General features: G+C 31.3%; 2 protein-coding genes and 1 long non-coding RNA gene across 3 annotated transcripts in view; 2 read left to right on the plus strand and 1 right to left on the minus strand.

The window, feature by feature from the left end:
• Positions 1–23,983, minus strand: part of LOC129912380 (uncharacterized) — a 100,950-nt gene that overhangs the window by 72,466 nt on the left and 4,501 nt on the right. The window lies entirely within an intron of this gene.
• LOC129912376 (iduronate 2-sulfatase) lies at positions 15,027–16,984 on the plus strand. The gene is made up of 3 exons (XM_055990587.1): positions 15,027–15,359; positions 15,416–16,607; positions 16,679–16,984. Exons 1-3 carry the CDS (start codon positions 15,171–15,173, stop codon positions 16,816–16,818), a joined length of 1,521 nt encoding a protein of 506 aa, XP_055846562.1. The 5' UTR covers positions 15,027–15,170; the 3' UTR covers positions 16,819–16,984.
• On the plus strand, positions 21,404–22,477 carry LOC129912378 (ADP-ribose pyrophosphatase, mitochondrial). The gene is made up of 3 exons (XM_055990589.1): positions 21,404–21,920; positions 21,976–22,112; positions 22,169–22,477. The coding sequence occupies exons 1-3, from the start codon at positions 21,496–21,498 to the stop codon at positions 22,441–22,443; spliced, it is 837 nt and encodes a 278-aa protein (XP_055846564.1). The 5' UTR covers positions 21,404–21,495; the 3' UTR covers positions 22,444–22,477.

The raw sequence follows: 23,983 nt of genomic DNA on the forward strand, positions 1-23,983 counted from the left end.
AAAAAAAACCGTTCTATGGCAGGTACCGTTAATAATGATTTTCCAAAAAAATTTTTTTCATTAGAAGATAGACCTTGTTTTCAAACTTACATTTGAATTTTTTAAACAAAATCGTTGGAGCCGTTTTTGAGCAATTACAGCTTTACTGAAATTGGTGTATGACAAGTACAGTTATTTTTGGCCCAAAAAAATTAATTCCAAAAACCCCTCTGGAGGGTCTCCAAAAAATGCTACATACCAAATTTGAAGTCAATCGGTCCATCCGTTTAGGCTGTAGATCCTTATACAGACAGACAGACAGACGGACTTCCGGGACCAACTTTGTTGGCATTCTCTATAATCGTAATATCATGAAAAAGTGTAATCTGAACTTTTTTTAGATGTGAATTAGTGATTTCTACAAAATGGCATACCAATTTTAATTTAAATATTTTTTTTTAAAGAAAATCGGTTTTCGGCCGATGATTCCTAAACACCCTGTAAAACAATTTTCTTGAAATTCATTGGTGTAACAGCCCTGGAAATTTCCTTCAAATTAAAAAAAAAACTGTACCGCTACCTCAATCCGTTCAAAAGTTATGATTTTTGCAACGAGATAAGTCATTTTGGACAACAGTGCGTCGTTCATGAAATTGAAGTTTTATAAGTGGCCCGTTTATATGCAGGGTCGAAAGATCGAAATTGAAATTCGTATGTGAAATGTGGAAGACTTGTTTTAATTTAAACAATATTTGTTTCACCACCTCTTCTAGCTGTCAGATTCACAAATTTGAAAAAAGTGAACATTTTCAAGCTCATTTTGTGCCAGTTTCTTTTCTACACATCAAAATTAAAAGCAATGATGAAGACAACCTATTTCTTGATGTCAAAAACAATTTTTTTAGTTTTTTTTTCAAATATAAATGGCGCTAGAAAGAAAAAAAATTACTTTTATAAATCCCACTTTTTGCAAAAAGTGGCCGTTGTAGTTATATCTCGCAAATAATAAATATGTATATAAATGAAATGTAGAAATAATTTTATGTGTGCGTTCCAATATTAATTCAAAATAAACTTAAAAAAAAAAAGATCGCACTTTAAGTGCGTTGCAGATTGCACTCTGCGAACATAGCTTCGAGACTCTTGATTTATCCGATTATCCGAAATTTTCTCCGATCGAGTATCGATACTCGAAAAAATGTCAATTTCTTATCCGCAGCCAGATTTAAGTTTTAGTTTTGTCCGCAGCTGGGTGTTGTATTTGTAATACATGGAAGCTCCCACTGCAGATACGGATAGTTGTGCCAAAAAAAACACGCCTATTATTAACAATTTACGAGGTAGTTAAATCATTGAGATCCAAATCGTTGAAATCGTTGACTCGTTCTAAACAAAAAATATAAAAACAAACAGAACAAAAGAAGGTGGGAAAGCTGGAGCACGTACCTAAATTTGCAAAATTTGCAAATATTTTAACTTATTAAATCAAAATAATTAATTGATTAATTAAAAACCACTACGGCTTATTTTAAGATGAATAATTCATCATTGAAATAAGTTCAGTATATCAGCATGTGGTGAGATTTAGCTATTATTTTACTAGTGAAAGGGAATGAGTGGTTAATTCATCTCATCACAATTCACTATATATTTGCCAAAATTATATTGCAAACAAAAATAGATTCCAAAATTAGATAGATAGTTATTTTAAGAGGAAATTTGTACTGTACAGGCCCGTACCAAGTTTCATTTAGATAAGTAAAAAGCACGTTGGAATTGGAACGTTGGAAGCTTTGTTGTTTAAACCTTTTTTAGAAAGAGAACATTTTTTGAAAATGTTTGTTCGCTAAATATTTAACATCGTTTTCAATTTTTTATGTGATTAGACGTTAGATCTGCTCTTCGTTTGTTTCGAAAAGGATCAACATTTTTTGTGCAACCTTTTCGTGTTAAGCGGAAAATTTCAATAATCTAAAGCCATGGTTCATAATACACCCATAATGACTGAGCGTTTGAAATATATCCTTGTATTGAAAAAGTTGTCATGGAAATTCTTGTCGGGAATACTTTTGTCTAATAAATAAAAAAAAATTTACTATTGCATAGAGAAAAAGCAATATTTCTTTTTATTTTTCAAGTTAAACTGAAGTTACAACAGTAGTCAAACAAGATTCATTTTAAATTTAAAAAAAAATCTAAAATTTTTCAAATTAATTTAAATACCTATAAATAAATTAAATATGTACATATTATTATTCATTAGGCTTAACTACATTGGCCACTTTTTTGCCAAAACAGAAATATGAAAATATTTTTTTTCTCGCTACCTCAATCGGTTTGTGAAGAGAGTTCAAAAATTGTTTTTTAAATCAAAATCTAAGATTTTTGCATCGTTTTTGTGAGTGTTTCAGTAAGAAAACCATGAAAAATTACATTAGAAAATTTTAACCTTATCTACTACTCGCCTAACTTTCAACAAGTGCTCAAATTTGACGTTTGAAATGGAAAAGTTAACGAAGTCAAACATAGTGATGTGCCTCGGGTATATACCAATCGGGTGGGTATTTATAAATGGGTATTTACCGGGTTTATACCGGGTAAATACCCAAATGGCGGGTATATACCCAAAATGAGGGTATTTACGATTTACAGGCGAAAATGAAACATGGCATGCCCTTTAGAACGTTTTCAATCAATATTTGTATTTTTAATAAGCTCTTATTAGCTTCACTTGTAACAAACAAACTAACTAGCAATGTAATAAAATCGAAGAAGTTAATTTTGACCGACTTCCGATTATCATATCAGATATTAAGCTGAAACTTTGTAGACATATAAATGTAGTTCAGACGTCAACACAATATTTTGGTGGTCAGGGGAGGGCGTGGGTGAGTCGAAACACCCCAAATCAGTTTTAGCCTGCAACTTATTGTAACAAACGGAAGCTTAGAAACATTGAAACATTCCAAATCAATTAAATGGAAAAAAATCTTGGAGGCTTATACATATACAACCGAAGTCGAATTTTGCTTACTTTCAATAATGATAAAAATAAAAAGTAAAATTATATAGTTTTAAAAACAACGCTTTTATCACTCTTTAAAAACTATAAAATTATTTTGTTAATTTATTTCAAATAGTTAGTTTTAAAAAAACAGAAAGCGCTTTGTTCAAACTTATTAATAAAACTACACACAACCAAAATATGCTTTTTGATCTAATCATTTTAGATAAGTTAGCTCCTGATTATCCCAATAGTAACAAAAAATACGTTTTTTCTTGATTGTAAAAAAAAAATATTTTTTTTCAAAAACCCACTAGATTTTTGTTTGAAATTTATTGAAGATTTCAAAACACTCCTTAATTTTCTTGTGCAATCAGCGGATGCTGATTTATTCATGGGTAAAGACAAAAAGATCCTTGCCCGTTCAAAGTTTTTAGACAAAAGAAAAAAAACGGAAAAATTTCGATTTTTTTTTGTATTCAATCGATTGAGCCGAACATGTAGCTTGACAAAAATTCACTATGATTTCTTAAAACTAGAAGGTTTGAGCCATATTTTTTTTAATTTTAAAGCGACCATTTTTAAGGGAAATATTACTGCCACTAAAAAAACCTCAAAAATTTTGGAATTTTTCTTTTGATCCGTTAATTCTTTCCGCTAGTGTCTTTAATTAAATAAAACTTTTTCTATATATACATAGAGCCTTTTCAAGAAACCAAACAATAATAAAAGTGGGCGTGGCATTGGTCGGATTTTGCTTAAATTACTTAAAATATTTTTTCTTGCTCATAACTCTGAAACTCTGAAAATTTCATTTAAACTATACATCCGTTTTTGAAAAACAAACACTAATAAACGTGGGTGAACAAAATAATGCATTGTTTTTTTCCTACAAAATTTAACACAACAAAATAACCTCAATCAAGAAGACCGAACAAGTGTGCCCCTGTCATGTTTGTTATAATATCTCGGGCCTATTTCAGAGCTTACTATGTTGTTTACATCAATGACTTTAAACATTAATTGCGGCGGCCTGTTGGACTTCCGGAAGCATTTTTTTGAACATTTGCACTATTTAAACCATAAGAAATATTTCCCGAATTTCAATCGGACTCAACTATTGGCTTTTGAGGTTGCTGATGTAGTTAATTTAGCTGATGTAGTTGATGTAGTAGCTCTCAAACAGGGCCCTGAGGCCCAAACAATCGAATTTGTAGCGATTATAAGTAAATACCCGTATTTACCGTCGTTTTGGTAAATACCCGGTATATACCCAGGGTATAAACCCACAAATGGTATATACCGGGTATTTGCCCATCGCTAGTCAAACATAAAGAAACACGTTTTATCGCATTTTTCCAGTAATTCTATTCCGTTTGTTACAGTCGATAAAGTTATTGACTGTAAAAGTTACAGAAACCCATTGATGCTATAAAATTAATTACGTTTAGATTTTCACCATTTCTCGAAGAATTTTATCGATTCGATAAATACAGAACATGGGCCCAGAATAATGTATTTAGAGAATTTTATAATACATAATTTTGAATTTACAGAATTTTGAAATTACAGAGTTTTAAAATACCTACAGAATTTTGGAATACAGAATTTTAGAATCCGAATTTTGGCACATACAGAATTTTGACCCCAACCCTTATTTTCAAACATCGAATTTAACGTTTTTGACTTTAGAACGTTCATATCGTGAGTTTTAGATTTTTAAATTTTTTTGTTTGTACCTATGATCCTATCAGCCCTATTCTGCTATTCAATGGGGGGAAAAATCTCTAAATATTCACCAATTACCATTATGATATTCATCGGGTATCGGTAATATCGGTAATGTTGTTCGGTATTCCACTATTCCCGTGAATGAACTTGCTCCATACATTTTCAATCCGCATACAAAATTTTGCGGATCTGTCACTTTTGGTTGTAAAAATAAATTCACCATCGTTTAAATTAAACAAAATGCTACTTCTCACAACTTTTTAAGAATTTGTTAGTATATAATGGGTTGTTTTTATTATTTTTCTATGCACAGAAAAAAAAACAAAATACTTCGTATGTATGACTTATAATGTTTAAAATACCTTTTGATTCCAATATCAATCCTTTTTTTAATAACTTTTAGCTAGTAAAATAGTTTTTTGACCTTTTTCTACTTTCACCTTTGATTTCCCTTCTCAAAAAAATGTTCAAAAATAATATTGTGTATCTCCAGAGGAAATATTTATTTCTTACGGAATTTATTGTGCGATCGTAGATAAAAGACAGGAAAATTTCGAGTGCAATTTTTGTGAGGATCATTTTAACAAATTCTTTCTATATCTTAAGTTATATTGGTCGGATCTTAAATATTAAAATTTTTGAATTCGGGTAATAGAATTCCCGTAAGACAAATGAAAGTAACCGTTATTGAAATATATTTCATTTCATTAATTCAGCTTCCTTTAATTGCTCCTCTTAATCATTTAAATAAAAATTCAAATCATATAAAATTGACCATCTTTTTCTTTTGATAATGAATACAAAGTTACCCGTTACTAACCCTAGTTAAAAATGTTTATAAATCCCCCTTCTAAGCTCATTCTGGAAAGCCTTGCACAACTTGCATTTATAAATCAAATCCAAAAGCATAAGCCTAACTTTATTTTCTCGAAACGAAATTAACATTCACCCAAGTGAAAAGACTAAGCCAATAAATCAATTCCCAATGTTCTAATATGCCATGTATCGGCCATTAATTATTATGCGCGCGCCTGCGCTGCTGCTGCGCCCCTTTATACTCCTGCTGATCGATTATTAATTTTTTATGTGATCACTGCTGCTCAAGTCAGCCATCTTTTCTCTTAAAAGAAAAAAGTCTTACAGTCGCTCGCGTCATCATGAAATTATGATAATGTTCATGGTGGATTGCTGAATGTAAATTTCCAGAGGTCAACACAGAATTGTAACAACGAATGCGGCGATCGTGTGCAGAGATCTTTGGTTCTTGGGTGTGCGACATCGGAGAGCACAATCAGTGTAAAATTTGCCAAGACAACCCACGGTCAAGACCTTACAACGACGATGTTGTTGTCCGTTGGAAATAAATTATTATTTTTCTTCTTTTTTTTTAATACTGTGATCGAGAAATATTTTTGGGTTTTTTGTTGTTGTTGTTGGATTATGAATTGGAACAAGATCCAAAACAAAAAAAAAAAAAATAAAATTCTCTTTTAAAAAAATTCACAATGAGCCCACGCACAGAATCACCTAAGGCCAAAAAGACTGGACCGTCTTGAAAGACGAACGGATGGATGGATCCATAATAGGAGGGTGGGTCAGCAGCACGCGATATATTGGACACTAACGTACAAACGACCAGAGATATAAAAAAAAATTATGTATCGAATAACAACAAATTTTTAAAATCAAACCAAATCCAGTGATGCCACTTTGATGGAAATGTAACCACTAAGTTAGAAGTCTGACAAAATTAAGGTCTCAGCCATTTTGTTGTATGTATTTATTACTCTTTTATTTTTTTGTCAACTTTCTTGTTAAAATTTTTTTAAAGATTAAGACCTTACATATTTTTATCTGTGTGTTTTGTAGAAAAACGGAATAACTTTTTGATTAGCTTTTTTTTTCTCATTACATAATGTATCAATTTTTTAATATGAAAAGCTTATTAAAAAAATCATACCAATGCTTTCTTTTTCTAAAGAATAAAACCTCTTCTCAGAATAAAATCATACTTGAATTTTTCCAATACGCAAAAGGTATAAAAATAATTTCTTAGAAACAATCATTTTTTATGAAAAAAAAGTGAAAAAATCAAACTTTTTTCTTCCATCACCTAAAAATTCATTTTTTTATATGACAAACAATAATAAATGTTACACTATCTGAAAGGCTATCGTTTTAGCTCAAAATATTTACATGAACCATGTATATACGGCCAGAAAAAACTTGTTTTTTCCGTTATTCAGTCAAAAACCATTTTAATCAAATGCACATGGATGGCCAGTACTATAAGTTTGAGAGTTTTCGTAAAAAATTACTAAAAATAAAAAAAAAAACAACACCCAAAAATACCTCTAAAAAAGTAGGTGTTTTTCAAAAATTCATATTTCGAAATTCAGAGACTAAAAAAAAGTTCGTATTAAACGAAATTGTCAAAAAAAATTTCACGTCAAAAAACCTATTGGAAAACGTATTACATTAAAAAAAATTATAAAATTAATAAGAAAAATAAAAAATTGGCATCACTGTTATGAAGAACCTTTAAATGCCCGTTGGAGTTATTTACGGTGAAATAATTCAAATTAACTCGAAGAGTTATGGATAAAGAAGAATACAACAACAACAAATACAAAAAAAAATTAATATAAAGGAGACTGAAGAAGGTAACTCAGGTAAAGGTGATTATACATTTGAGGCTGACCAGGTGGATTTTGTAGGTGCGCCCCGAACTTCTACCTTCACTTGAAGATTTTCTTCTTAATCGTTCTCTTTCATCCTCTTTTATAGAGAAGAAGGGGCATCCAAATATTATTCGATGAAGTTCATTCTTGAAAAAAAAATCGTCAAACATGTGCGCTGCTGGGGCAGCCATTGCGAGAAAGAATCTCAGTGTTTGTTGTGTTTTTCTTTTTTAGTTGGTTTTGTTCTTGTGGCCAAGAGCGACGAAGTTAACCCGTCAGACCGGGTGATATGTCCTACATGAAGTGGTTATATGAGTTCTTTCATGACGACGACGTCGACAAATGACGATTTTTTTTCTTTGAATAGATTTTAACATATTCATGTTGTTCTTTTTTTTATTTTTTTGAATGAGAAGTGATAAAATACAACCGGAAAGTAAATCGAAGACGACAAGATTTGAACTTGTGATGAGGTATTATCATGATTTTAAGACGCCCACACCTTAAAAACACAGTACAGTTCCTGTTCGGATGTTAAAGGCATTAAGAATGATAGTAGTTTTTGATTCTTTGGTCAAGAGGGCGATATATGAGACTGGCTGAATTGAAACCGAACCAGGGCTAAAAGCGAGAGAGGTTTAAGTTGAAGATCTATGCTCGAAAAGAGAAAGACTTTCTGTCGAAGTAAGAAATTATTTTAATTGAAGTGTAACTGCTTACACATTTATAATGCACTTACAATTTGTACTCGGAACTTCATGATATAGAATTTCTGAGTATTTTTTGTAAAAAAAAAGCTTAAAATTAAAGAAAGCTTACAATATTAAAATTAATAAAAATTTTTTTGATGGATTAATAAACAGCGTGATCCACAGTCACCACCCCAGAAGAAAAGCATGGGTTTCTAATATAATTCGAAGTCGAAAAACTCATGGGGTAATTTAACTGTTTTTGTTGATGTTGTTTAGAGTTTTTTTTATAAATAGCTCTATTTTTACTAAAGTTCAACTGATTTAAAATTTAAAAAAAAAATGGTTTTCCCAAGAATTACCTAATTAATATTTTAACTTGTCTCATATCAATTTTTTGTTGATCTAACTATTTTGTCGGAATTTTTTTAACAATAGAGAATTTATATAATTTTTGAGGGTTTTGCTCCGATTTTTTTTTTCAAGTTTGACACGTTATTGACTTGTAACTTTTTTAATATTCAGAATATCGAAAAAATGCGCTAAATATAAAAGAAGCGAAATTCAATTTACAACTTGCACCTAGGATGAACAGAAGTCGAGACATTTAATAAAAACTAATATCCATGATGGCGGCCAAGAGGTGAATTTCACGAGTGCGAAAAACCAGTGTTATGATATTCAGCCAATTCTCTATCGCATGAGCAAACAAATTTGGGGGTGGTACAAACTGCTGGTTCACCCATAAGTATATTATAAACATCATAAATGTACTGTACTACTGACAAATCCTATATACAAAACAACTGCAAAGCTGCACCTTCTTGAGTGATTTAACAAACAGGGCCTCAAAAAAATACATAAAGTGCTTAGATACACTAGCCCAAAAAATTAAGAGAACAAAAAAAAATTGTGATTTTTTTAGTGATTTTCGACAGGCTGTATCTCAGTAAAAAATTATCACATCATGACAAAACAAAAAGCATGTGAAAGCTACATTCTTCTAATTTAAAGATTTTATGATTAAATATTTTATTTCTAACGGTAAAATAGCTTAATCTTTGGAACTGTTCAACAACCAACATTTTCAATTTTTTTTTTTTTGTTTTTACTTTACTCATAAGAAGGTGGGAAAATTTTTTGTGATAAAATGATTATTATTTTTAGAAAGGCTATTTATTTGGCTTTAAGATTTTTTTTGTTTCAAACTCCTACGATTTTTTTACCTGCAAAAACAGTCCTCAAACCATAAACCATACTTTTGACTTTGACTATCAATATCTCAACAACGGATCACTTTACAAAAAATTCAAAGATACGTTTGAAAAATTCATTTAATTCTCTACAAAGAAATCAAGTTTAATTTGTTAAAAAAAATGTTTTCGTACATTTGAGATCAATTGTGAAAAGCTATTAAAATAGGCCTTTTTACGATTTTTTAGAAAATGTGCCGCTATTTCATAAATATGGGTGATAAGATTTAACTGAGGCTTAATTATTAAAGCTTACTTGAAATTAAAATAATCTGCAAAATATCAGACTAATTCATCAAACAGTTTTTCTGTTGTGAGGGTTTGAACTTTTGAGATGAATTAAAACACCACATTTTTGCAGCTATAAATGACTTCCTTCTAATCACTTTTTTTTAGAACAAAATCAAATTCTTTTGAGTTTATTTGGACATTTTATTAAAAAATACCGTTTAAATTTTAGATAATCCAAAGAAAAATCAAAAATTCTCAAAAAATGGAAAAACATCCAAAAACGGTATGAATTTTTTTTTTTTCAAAATTTAACTTTTTTTTTTAAACTTTTAATTTTCTTTGGTTTATCTAAAATTTAAATGGTATTTTTTAATAAAATGTCCAAATAAACTCAAAAGAATTTGATTTTGTTCTAAAAAAAATGTTTAATGGAAAGAATTATTAAATGTTGGTTTTAAAATAACGAATAAGCCTTTATAAATGGTTTTAATCTCCAAACGAAATAGCTATGCCAGTTGATTTCTTGTGCATAACAAAAAAATAGAAATACTTTTATAGTTTTCTAAACTTTTTAGAAAACTAAATGTCTCTCTTCGATCATCAAGAACCGATTAATGGAGTCTGCAAAATAAACAGAGATTGTTTAAACAAAAAGAAAGTGCACAAATTTGGTAGGCGAATAATTTATAACTTTATTTTTTTTTTTTTCATGGGATGTCCTGAAGCCGAGATATTCACAAAAAGCGATTTTTCATTTTGTGTCGTTGAACCGATTTTACTTGTGTTCATTTATCAATTCCTCGCTTATCTTTGGTCGAAGATATGGATTTTTTTTAATGAAGGAAATTAAGAGGACTACAAAATCATTTAGAAAAAAAATCAGGGAAAAGTGCTTTTTAAGAACTAGAATTCAACTTAAACTGGCTACCATAACTCCGCTTATAATTATAATTAACACCCTCTACGATATTTAAGTATTATTTTTCTTAGTGCCATTTTAAATTGCATTAAAGTTCAATTACGTGAATATTTAGAATTTCATAAATTTCTACCTTAATTCTTTACTTAAAAAATAAAAACAAAAAATATTTTCTAAATAAAAAGAATAATAAGAGATAAATAAACAAGCGGCCATTTGCCTATTTAAATATTCCGTATATAATTTATTATAAATTTAATATAAACTGTAAGAAAAAAAATAAAATGGCGACAGCATCTACCGGCAAAATGATAAAATATGCATTAATTCCATACAAAATTATACCCAAAACCTAGAGAGAGACACAAAGTTCGTATATGTGAAATGTGAAAACCATCGAATGGCGATCAGTGGTTAGTTATATTAACTGGTGCTTTGTGTGGAGGAGTAAAGCCTAATATGCATACTGATATTCTGACATCTAACGTCTGATAAAGACCCAATCATATCCGTTGTCATAGAGTTTTTATTTTTTGTTTTCTTCAGTTAAATGCTTGAGGCTGTGTTTATTTTTTTTTTATTTGGCACTCAAAAGCCTACATGGGTGTTGGTAGGTGCCAGTTAAGCTTATTTGTCACGCCGCTGATGGCGATCAGTTGAGATCGCCAATCGTCTGGAATGGAATGTCGAACACGTCTATGTTAATTGGCTCTAAGTTTCCATTTATGCCAATTCAAGGTTACATTGTGGTGGGTCAATTAATAAGAATATTTTTTTTGTTTATTTATTTTTTTTTTTTCAAGAGATATGAATTTGTGTGTTTTTTTTTGTGTTTTTTTTTTTTAATGACAAAAGGTATTTAGGAAGGACAATTCTGAAGAAAAGAAGAATATGGATTTGAGTGTCAAGAATTTAAAAAAAAATAAAAAATAAGATAATTCAGCTTCGTGATCAAGCTTTGAAAAAAAAACAAACTTTGAACAATGAACTGTTTATATGTATTGTATATATCGAATTTTTTTATATCGAATTTTGAACTTAAAATAAAAAAAAAAACTTGAAAAAAACATGTAATTTTTTTTTTAATTTTCGAAACAAAGCTTTAAAATGAACCATAGTTGTGGACAGTACCTCCATACTGAATACATTTTTTTTTATCTGCTGTTAGCGTGGCGCAATGGTTAGTGCGATGGACTTCGATACAGAGGTCTGTGTTCGTATCCCAGTCCCCACCACCTAAAAACATTACTCTCAGAAGTACTAGCTTGAAAGGATCGGAAATTCTCTAACCTAACAGTATCATTATAGTCATGAAAGAGTGCAACTCTGCAACGGCGTATACATGGCTGACTGGGCCAAAAAAATAAAATATTTTTTTTTTTGAAAGTTACTTCGAAAATCTTGTTCAGGATGATGAAAAAAAAATTTGGTGAACATTTGAGCCGTTAAAAATAATTTTAAGAAAAAAAATTTTTTTAAAAGAAATATAATTAAATCGTGATAAGAAAATTATTATGTAAGTTTTTCTTCAAACAATGCAAAAAGTGACTTAGTCCACTTTCATAATCATGGGCACAATTAATTCGAAAGTAACCAGTGTTATTAAATAAAAATGATTTTTATTTTAACTTGTAAAATAATTCTGGACTAGCGGAAAACAATGCAGAGTTGTTTAAAGGCAAATTATTCAATCGAAGGACTTGTACATTACTAGGGATCGGGTTTCCATGCAAATTCATGTTTTTTTAGGAACACCTTGGAAGCATGGCAACGAATTAAAATCAGGTGATTTCCTTCAAAATGGCAGTCAATTGCTAGTGCATATTTTTGCATATTTTGCTTACATATTTTGGAAATAAATGCATGTTTTTCGTGCATATTTTCGCAAAAATTGGCACAGGGTGGTCTTAATTGGTCAGACTTAAGGCTAAACCCTAAACGAATCACACAACGTTTTTGTTTGGTTATTCTTAGAACTCTTCGGAACAATTCGATTCGAAATGCAAAGCGAACAAACTTTAATATTTATAATTCAAATAGCACACTTTCAAGTTTATGTCTACTATAAAAACTTTTGTAAACAAAAATTTGGCATGACCCCCCATGACAAAACGTGTTCGAAACGCGCTCAAAACGCGTCCAAAACGCGCCAAAAACGCGATCAAAACGCGCCAAAAACGCGATCAAAACGCGTCCAAAGCATATTGTAAAATTGCAAAGTGCATCACTTCTTTTGTAACACAGTGTAGTTTTAATTTTCTCTCTCATAATTAGATTTATTAACGAATGTACAGTTTTGAAAAAAATACTGTGTTTTAAAGGTAAGATCTAATTTATATAAAAAAAAAACAAGAGATATAATTTTCTAGATTTCTCTTATTTGAATGACTTATCAAAAGACGAACTTATATTTTTTTCAAGCACCCTAAGCTAGAATGTCAAGGTCAAATTCACTATATTCTGTGTATTTTGTTTTAAATTCTAATTGAAATTAAACGTGGCACAGTGTGTACTGTGTTCGTTCAACTTTCACTAGGTGTTCCAAGAGTGACCATTTCTATATTCTCAGATCATTGACTAAAGTATCTTTCAAGATCAAATTGTAAAAACATATTTAAGAACTGTTGAATCTTAAATTAAATAGCGAAAACATAAATAAGTTGAAATCGGAGTTAGTATTAAGTAAATTCTTGAGCATCTACTGGTTAAAATTGTTAACCAGATAAAGATTGCCTAGTTAATGAATGTGTAATTTTTTCTTCAGATTATTATTATGCCTCGCCCATTGATTGATATACAGTGGTGAAAAAAATAATAGAAAGAAGGTGCTCTGTAACATGTTTTTGAATTTTGTTATGGATATTTACATGGAAAGTTAAAATTGAATTATGTGCAATTACTTAACAAAACATAATATAAAAATACAGCTTTAAATCTTCTTTTTCCAAACTATTAAAACCATGGAAAAACTCAAAACTAAAATTATCAGCGCTAAAATTGAGCTGGAAAAAATAATACAAAAACAAAGTTGAGTTTTTATACTTTTTGGTAAAAAAAAGAATGCTTTTCTATAAAAATTGCTATCAATTCTTTTAATACTTTGTTGTTGCACCTTTCCTCTTTAAACCTTCTCACAACTTCTTCCCATAGAAACCACCAGTTTCGCACAGTGATAGAGTATAATGCATTTTTTATGTTGTCTACAGTTCTTGCTTGTTCTTAGACCTAGTTTCATTTATCCTTCGCTTAAGAACTCTCCATAGGTGTTCCATAAGGTAAAGGTCAGGTGACTGAGGATGGCCACTCCATAACAATAAGTTTTTTGTTACGAAACCATTTTGTTCCCAGTTTTGAGGAGTGCTTGAGGTCATTGTACTGGAGAAACTCCCATAAAATTGGCATGTCCTCATCGGAGAATGGCAATATTACATCGTCCGGAATTCGGACGTAAGGGATATCAAACATTTTTTCTTTTATTCAAAAGATTGGCCAAACTCCAGATGAAGAAAAGCATCCGCAGAACATTAGAAAATCTCCACCGTGTTTAACTGTCTTATTAAAAAACTTAAGATTGAATTCTGTGTTTTTTGGACTTCATAAAATCTTCCGTCGGATCAAAACAAGTTCACCTTAGTTTTATTAGACCATAAGACCATCCAGTCAAAACGATCAAGGTGTTTTTTTTTTTTTTTTTGTAAAAACTAAGTAGTTGTTAATGTTTTTTTTTTTTGTTTGCTTAGGAATGGTACCTTTCGTCGATTTCTTTGAAAGATGGTTCCATTCAATCGAATTGTCTGACATTTAACAAGTGCATTTAACACTTTTTTTATATTAATTTTTGCATTAACCTCTAGTTTCCGCTTTTGGGCACAAATATAAGGCTGTAAAGACTGTTCTCTTGGAGCAGTCCTTTACCTGCTCTATTTCATCCATTGTTATGCCTTCATTTTTTATTTTTTTACAACTTCGCGGACGACAACAAAAGAATGTAATCCGCGGCCTATTTTTGCAATTTAAATTGAAAATTTGGCTATTGGTTATTTTAACCACAATAAAAATCTTAAAAGAGTTATAATTATGGCCTGTTTTGAATTAAACAAAATAGAAATATTTCTCAAAATCAAAGTATAAATCACTTGTTTCTATTATTTTTTCCAGCGGAAATTACAATTTTTAAACATTTTGTTTTGGCAAAAGTAAACCAAAAGCTGTTAGCATATAACTATTACACCATTTTGTTGCACTATTAAAGAGCTTATAAATATATAAATTTCTTCGTTCAAAACCTAACATTAGAGGAGTTATTTAAGTTTTCATTTAGTGTAAATTATTGTTTCTATTATTTTTTCCATCAATGTAAGCTCTTCAAAAGGACATTTTAAAGTTTTCAATATAACTTTCGTAACCTTAATTAAAAAAAAAAAATCAAAAGTATGGTCATCCCAATTATTGTACCCACATGTCACTGCCATCACACACTTTAATGAAGTTGCATCATTCCAACTAAACAAGTGAACAATGCAGTTTTCAATTAAACTTTTGACAGAGAAAAAAATCTTTTCAGACATCCGGCCACAAGACCAGAACGATCGAAGTAGCTGCCGGCCGGTGGGATCTTGCGTTCATCTTGGACCGAGTATATTCATTCATTACCTACCGGTCGCGGTCAGCAGTGGTCGAAAGATGTTCAAAATTACGTTGTATTTTATTTTGGCGGGAACCACAATCAGTGCGTCGCAATATAACGTCGTTCTTGTTGTAATTGATGATTTGCGTCCCGTGATATCGGGATATGGTGACGTCTTAGCAAAAACCCCAAACATTGATAATTTCATGAAAAATAGTTTCTATTTCTCCAGAGCTTATAGTCAGGTAATGTTTTCATCAAACTTTTTTTTTAATTGTTGATCATGTTTTTAACCCTTCAGCAAGCTTTATGTGCTCCAAGTAGAAACTCTTTCCTCACGGGAAGACGACCGGATACTTTAAGACTCTACGATTTCTACAGCTATTGGCGAACGAGCGTTGGCAATTACACAACCCTTCCACAGTATTTTAAAGATCATGGTTATACAACTTATTCGGTTGGTAAAATCTTCCATCCAGGAATTTCGTCCAACAACAACGATGACTATCCACTGAGTTGGAGTCGACCTGCGTTTCATCCAAAGACAGAAAAATTTATGAACTCACCGGTATGTCTAGATGGCAGTGGTGTACTTAAAAAGAATCTGATTTGTCCTGTTTTGCTGGAGTCGCAGCCTTTGAAGACTCTTCCAGACATTGAGTCAGTGAAAGAAGCTAAACGTTTTTTAAGTTTTGAAGCAAAGAAACCTTTCTTTCTGGCTTTAGGATTCCATAAGCCACATATCAATTTTCGGTTTCCAAAAGAATTTCTGAATGAGTTTCGTTTGGATGATTTTAAAAACTACACAGAGGACTCATACAAGCCAGATGGGATGCCAAATGTTGCTTGGAATCCTTTTACTGATGTCCGGTCTCGTGATGACTTCAAGCGTCGAAACATCTCATTCCCCTATGGACCTATTCCTAGTGTACAGAGATCGGCTATCAGACAGGCGTATTACGCTTCAGTAGCCTATGTAGATGATCTTTTTGGGAAGTTCTTGGAAAGTGTCAACCGGAACAATACAATAGTTGTACTTACAGGAGACCATGGTTGGTCACTTGGGGAACATGGTGAATGGGCCAAGTACAGTAATTTCGAAGTTGCTGTTCGAGTTCCCTTCATCATTCAAAGCCCTGAGTTTCCATTGATAAAGAGTAAAAATATAAAATCAATTGTGGAATTGGTTGATATATTTCCTACACTCACTGATCTTGCAAAGCTACCTCCGGTTCCCAAGTGTCAGGAAAAGTACACGGATATAGTGTGTACCGAAGGCAAAAGCCTGTATCGCTATTTTTTGGACCCAAACTACAATGATTTGATGATGCATGCTTTAAGTCAGTATCCCCGTCCTGGTTGGGAACCTACAAAGCATCCAAATAGTGATAAGCCACGCTTGAAGAATATAAAAGTAATGGGATATTCTATGAGAACGGATAATTTTCGTTACACATTGTGGGTAAAGTTTCATCCTGGGAACTTCACAAAGGGTAATCAATTTTTTTTTTTTTTTATATTTGAAATTAATGTTTAAACATTATTGTTTTTTTTTTTTCCTAAGATTGGACACAAATATATGGTGAAGAAATGTACGATCATCGAATTGACTCGGGAGAATTTATAAATTTAGTTGGAAGGGATGAATTTGCCGGTATTCGAATGTGGTTGCGACATCAGCTTGTGACTGCATTTTCGGACTAATTATGTTGTATTGATTTATCACAATGGATTTAAAAGTGAATCGAGCCTTTGCCCGAAAGCCACTTAAACCTATGTTGTATCGATGGTTATTGAAATTAAAACTTTTCATTGTTTAAAGTCTACAAAAAAATTTAGTTGCTTTGTCATTTTTTCAAGTATTCATTTTTAAATACATATAGTGCAAAAATATAAAAATAATATTTTTGAAAAATAAATTTTCAAAATCAAAATTTAAAAAAAAAAATCAAACTAATTTTTTGGTTTAATTTTATGTAATGAGGTAGGTAAGTACAAATTTTGTTTTTTAAAATTCGATGCTCTTACTTGTTTTTAATTAAAAACAGGAAACCGTCATTTGTCATTTTCGAGAAATTTACAAAAAAGCAAAACTACTAAATAAATGGTAAAAATAAATGGTCCAAAATTGTACATAACGATTTAAAAAAATTTCGAATTCAAGCTTTTTTCAATTTTTGCATTTTCCGAGAACATTTACCATAGTATACTAATGTAATTTTTTTTTTACACCATCAGAAGTATGGATAAAAGTCGATTGAAAATTAGGGAATTTTTTTTAATATTTAGTCAAAATAAAGTGAAAAAAATAAATATTTCTAATAAAGTAAACTACAGTAGGTATATTTGGGACATAATAAGATAAGTTTTCACCAAATTTCGTAGAAACAATTTTTTTTTTTTGAAAAAGATAAAAATTAAAAACAAAAAAACTCGATTATTTGAATTTTTCACATAAGTTTTGAGGTTATGTGAAAAAAAATTTAATACAAAAGTTGTAGATCTTTTTATTACCTTTGTCATACAACTATTTTCCATAGGACCTTTAGTTTTGCCGGAAATCGAGATATACCATCCCGAGCTAGGCTAGTCTGTAATTTATTTTATCGATCCTGGTTTATTACTATGGGACGTACTTTTAATACACATTCAGCAGTACTTTCTTGAACATTAAATTTTGTCCTTCTAAAATACTTCTAATCCGTATAAATTTCACTTGTTTGTAGATATAGCTAATGGATTAATTTTTTTCTAATTTGTTTGGGTTTTAAATGAATCGTAAGATGTAAGAACGGAAAAAGTCTACTTTTTTCAGAAAAAAAACAAAAAAATTATTTTGTTTGTCGAAATTACAGGGGTTAAACATTTTACAAGTTTGAAGAACAGAATAAATCCAGGATTTTCAGGCTATTGATTATGTCTTAACTAAGACTTTCATGGGTTTTAATTGCAGAAAACGTTGAATGTCTTTTGAATATTGAAAGAAAATGATTAAGTCCAGCCTTTTTGATGAACCATTGAAAAGTTATAAAATTACAAACTCAAAAACACAATCTTTCCCATGTAAATCATATGGGAAATAGACATTTGCGGTGCGGCAGTACTTAATATCAAGGGGCACGGTAGTGCCCAGCCAAGTTCTCTAGCAACTTTGGCACTACACCCTTATTTACAGGAAACAACTCAGGCAATTTTCGACCCCCCTCTAACATCCACACCAAAGATGCTAGAATTTTCAAACTCGTTACATTTGTTGAGCTGGTCAAAACCAAACACCTCACAAAATTTCAGCTTCCTACGATGAGTAGTTTCTGAGATATAGGGCTTCAAAAATCGCACTTATAGACTAGAGCACTTCTGATTATCGTAGAATCTTGAAATTTGGTAGAATAGTAGAGCTGGTAGTTTATACAAAGGAACAAATTTAAAGTTTGAGAATTTCAGCTAGGGGTCGTGGCAACCGCCCATTTTCACTGAATTTTCATCAAATATAGAGATTTTCAATTTTACCTTGCAAAAAGTAGTGAAATCACAACAAAAACATTACTGTTAAAAAAAGAGCCAAGTTCTCCTATGTTGAAATTATACTGGCACAATAAGTATTGAGATATAAAAGTGTACCAAGTTCTAAAGTTTGGGTTCAAATTCGTATCAATAAAATTTTGAAAAAATTACGATTCAAATGTAAATCTGAAAAAAATTATTTTATTTGATGCTTAGATAAAAAGATTGAATTCTAACATTGAATAAACACAAAAAATAAATTATTTTAAGTTTTAAGCCTAGTACGCAGATCGGGAAAAATTTTATTTCTCATTCTCATACAAATTTTTTCTCGGGACAAATTTGATATATTTTCAAGCTGTACGCAGTTCACGCGCAAATTAAATATTTGGAGCCGCTGTAAAGAAAAAGTCTCCACTTAATTTTGCGCGGACAAATAATGTTCAAACCATTATTCTGCTGGCACAATTTTGACAAGAAAAAAATAATAAAACAAAATTGAAAAATAATCAAACAAAATTAAGGGGAATCTTTAAAAATGTCGTTTTCTTTCACTCTATTAAGGAGTACTCTAAATTTTTACTCCTTTTTTTGGAGTGATAGAACATAATTTTTTTTTTGTAATTGTGTGTGTGACAAGGCAAAAATGGATAATTTCCTTGAAAAAAACAGTGATAACAGGCCTAGGGAAAAAATTTTATGAATTGAAAAAAAAAAAAAATAATATTAATAACATATCGTCGGCCTCATAAGGAATCCTCGTAACTCCCAAAATCAAAATTTTACAGGAGAGACGAAAGAATAAACAAACAACAGGGGAAGAAATGCGCTGTGAAAAATTTGAATTTAAGTCTATTTAGGGTTTTCGGAATGACCCCAAATTTTCTAAAGAATGGCATTCAAAAGTCATTTTTGAAAAAAGTGGAGTTACGAGGTTTCTTTATGAGACCGACGATATGAAGCATAATAAGCGTTCGTTTATAAGTCTGCATCTATACGAAGACGCAAGGCGCAGAAATTATCTTCGAATTTTCTTTTGATTTTCGTTTCGGTGCGTCGCGCGCTTCTACACACGTAGTATTTTTTTGAAGACGCAAATTTGACAGCTATTTCTTTGGGTTTATTTTGTGCTTGTTTTCGTATGACGACTTCTACAGGAAGACGTAGACGCACAAGATGCACATAACAACAAGGGAGAGAGAAAGATTGATTTCTCCTTTGCTCTTATGAGCATCTTGTGCGTCTACGTTTTCGTGTAGAAGCAGACTATGTATTTTAATTCCAAAAAAAAAAAAACACTAAAATATACAACAAAAAAAAAACAACTCCAGTGCGGTCTATATGCAACGAAAAGTTTTGAATAAATTAAAAACGTTACTATACAATTTTCAAGGACATTTCAACTTCATCTGACTCTAATCTTCTCCAAAACGACCTAAATCGCTTTTTCAATTGGTGCACACATAATTTTTTAGATTTGAACATCTCTAAATGGCTTAAAGTTACATACTCCCGAAGACGTCCATTAAATTCCTCAAGAATTTACTACTTTTTAAATGAGCCCATCCAAATAGTAGAATCCATGTGTGATCTGGGCGTCTTATGTGATAGAATGTTAATTTGAACTCTCACATTGATCAGATAATAATTAACAAAGCCAACCGGTCCCTTGGTTTTATTAAACGTTGGTCTAAGGAGTTCAATAATCCATATGTTACAAAATCCCTTTACATAACATTCGTAAGACCCACTCTTGAATATGCTTCCCAAGTTTGGTCACCTTTTTACGAATATCATTCACATAGAATTGAAAACGTTCAAAGAAGATTTCGCCTATGTGAAATCAACCTAAACACAAATCCCCGAAGTCTCCGCTCTCCTTCCTTATTTTACCTTTCCCGTCATTAAATTAGTTAAATTAGTCTAAGGTAGATTAAGCAGACTCCGCGACCGACGAAATAAAATAAAGCAGAACAGCAAAGAAAAGAACAAGATCAAAGAGAAACGTCAAAAAGTCACCAAATTTTTAACCGGAGACTCACGGTAGAAAATCTTCCTTTCCTTTTTTTCGAACTTTGCTCTTATGTGCGTTTCGGCTTTGCGTCTTCGTGTAGAAGCGGACTTACATAGTTTTATTTTTGGTATATTTTTCATTATACTTCTGATCGGTTTTTTTCAGCCTAATTGACACACATCCTTAGTTTGATAGTTGTAAAATAAAAATATCCCATCATCGCAGAAAAAAAATGGGATTTTTTTTTATCTGGCACAGGATTTTTTTTATTGATGAAGAACACTGGCTGAAAAACTCTTTTATTTGGTTTTCAATTTCATTTTGGAAAATGTGAAGAATTAACGAAAATAATGGAAGAAATATATATGACGGAATATAATATAATAGGAAATATATTCATAATTGTTGTTTTTGTTAATAACCAAAGAATTTTAACAAAATTTTAAAATGTCAAACTTCAAATTCATAAATCCGGAGTACTCCGTAGTACTAAAATTACTTCGGATTAATTTTGTTTTAGGTACCTACACTTTTGTGGCGTGAAGGAACACAAAACAAAAAAGTGCAAAAACAAGTACTAAAAGGGTACTCTCATTAGAGTGAAGGAAAATGACATAAGTTTTGGTTTGCGGAGTAGGTGGCGTTGAAAGCTTTTTCCCAATCGCCAATAAATTCAATAAAAAAATCATAGCCAAAAACCTCAATAACAACCCTGTTGAATAGATGAAACAAAAAATACACAGCTGTCAAAAGTCATCTGACTGGCATCACTTTTTATAAATTCTGTGTTCCGCGAAAGTTTTGTTTACATTTTTATTGTGGCCGGCTACTTTATTAAGTTTTTATTTGTTTTAGCAATAATTATGTTTACTGCAGTCCTAAAACCAGGGTCATTCAAACACATAACTTGCCGGAATTCAATTTATCCAAAGAGTCAAGTTACTCGTTTCCCCGTATCCGATGAGTTTGTGTTTTGGTCTGACGATTTTCCATCATATTCACCTCCCGATTACACTGCCCCACATATAAATGGTCAAATTTGGGCAGATCCAGATATTACCGACAGCACATTTCAACCTAAATGGAATAGTTTAGATGGCAAAATAAACCGTGTATCATTCAATGGTGACTATCAAGTGGTTGATGGTATTCCCAGAAATCCCATTGGACGAACTGGAATAAAGGGACGAGGTTTGTTGGGTCGATGGGGACCTAATCATGCAGCAGATCCAGTTGTGACTCGCTGGCGAAGAGATTCTTTAGGAAATGCGTTAATAAATGGAGAAAAGTAAGGACATTTAGATTTCTTCATGATCTTTGAACTAATTTTGTTTTGTATTTAGGAGAATTCTTCAAATGGTTGCCATTCAAAGACATGACAATCAAATGTGGGCCATTCCTGGTGGCATGGTCGATCCAGGGGAAAGAGTTAGTGCCACACTCAAAAGGGAATTCATGGAAGAAGCTTTGGACAGTTTCGGTAGGAACTTTAACTATTCTTTAGCTAAATTTATTCCGGAACAATCTCTTTTGCAGATAACAAAAGAATGATTGATGAATTCTTTGCTGAAGGCATTGAAATCTACAAAGGATATGTTGATGATTTCCGAAATACCGATAATGCTTGGATGGAAACTGTAGCTTATAGTTTCCACGATGGCACTGGGAAACAAGTTGGTAAATTGCAATTGTCTGCTGGAGATGATGCAGCAAATGTTAAATGGATGGATGTTAGTAGAGATCTTAAGTTACATGCAAATCATTTAGACATTGTTAAGCAAGTTGTTAATAGATTAAACGCTCACTGGTAATTAATATAATAAAATGAGAAATTACTTTTTTAAATGGTTTGCATTGTTTATCTGCTATGGATGGAAACTTTGGAACTGCTGAAGCCAGCAAAATGCATTTTGTCGTTTATATTCTACACCGTCGAAAAACGAAAAATAATAAATACACTTAAGATTTAGTAGCTTCAAATGGTGTATTGCATGTAGGCTACAGACTGGGGCCCTATTTTGTAAAACAATTATCGTTGAAACTACTTCGTTCTCGTTGAAATGCGACTACGTATTACGATAATCGTTTTACTTCAACGATACTCGTTAATCTTTACGACTGCCTTTTACCTATCGTTTGACTTTCGTTTTCGTTTAGCTGTCATATTATAAATAAATTGAAATTGAAAAAAAATTGAAATTGAAAATTAAAAAAAAAATATTATTGCATATATGCTGGTAGAATGAACGTGAACCTAAAAAAATAATTTTTTCGGTTTAGTTTGGCCAAACGACTTTTTCGTTTTACATAATCGCTCTTTGTCGTGACTATCGTTTACTACAGTATCGTTGACTTGCCGCTCGTTTCGTATTACGTAATAGACCCCCTGAATAATACGAGTTCTGATAAGTCTTTTCATCGGATTTTTCAGAGAACCGGAATCTCCCCTGGTCAAATTTCTAGAGGATAAACATACAAATCTGTGGTGTTTGGTTTAAACATGGTAACTGGCTTTACTTGATTAACAGCCTTACTAAATAATTACACTGTGTTACAAAATAAAAATCTTGTCAATTACTTTGGAAATGACCTGGCAGAGGTTGTAGGTATTACTGAGTACATCATATTTCTGCACTTGAAATTTTTCGTAGACCCTCATTATCGTCAAAAAACCGTTTTTCAATGTTTTCAGATTTCAACGATTTTTTACTCAGCCATTTTTCGGTCAATTTCGGTCAATATTTTTTTGTTATGCTCAAACACCAAATTGGGTGTAGATTTTATGGGCTGGATCTCAGAGGACAACATTTTTTCACCGTTTTTTAGAGTTCGGAGACCGTTTTAAGCTTTATTTTGTGTTTTGTTAAATTTTTTTTGTAAACAGTTATTGTTGTATTTTTTATGGTCTTAATTTTTAGAAAAAATGTTATCTTTGTAACTACAAAGTGAAAAAAATAATAAAAAAATAAAAATTATTTTTATTTTTAAGCGGAGTGATTGAATATAATTCAATTAAAAAGTTAATAACTTTTTATTATTAAAAAGTTAAATTGACCTCAACTCCATATGCGTTTCGCCCAGGTATGACAGTGGGCTCATCAGTTAGATGCTGTCATACCCTTACTAAGACGCAAAATTTTGGTCCATGAATACAGACACTTATAAAAATCACAACCTGAATAGACTGTGAATTTTAATATTTTAGGGGAACATGGTTACATTCTTGCACCTAAAAACAATTGCCCGTGGTCAGGCTAATAAGTAAACAAAGTGAAAAAAATAATAAAAAAATAAAAATTATTTTTATTTTTAAGCGGAGTGATTGTCATACCTGGGGGCCAATTCTGGTTC

This window comes from Episyrphus balteatus, chromosome 2 (assembly GCF_945859705.1).
Source record: "Episyrphus balteatus chromosome 2, idEpiBalt1.1, whole genome shotgun sequence".
NCBI lineage: Eukaryota > Metazoa > Arthropoda > Insecta > Diptera > Syrphidae > Episyrphus > Episyrphus balteatus.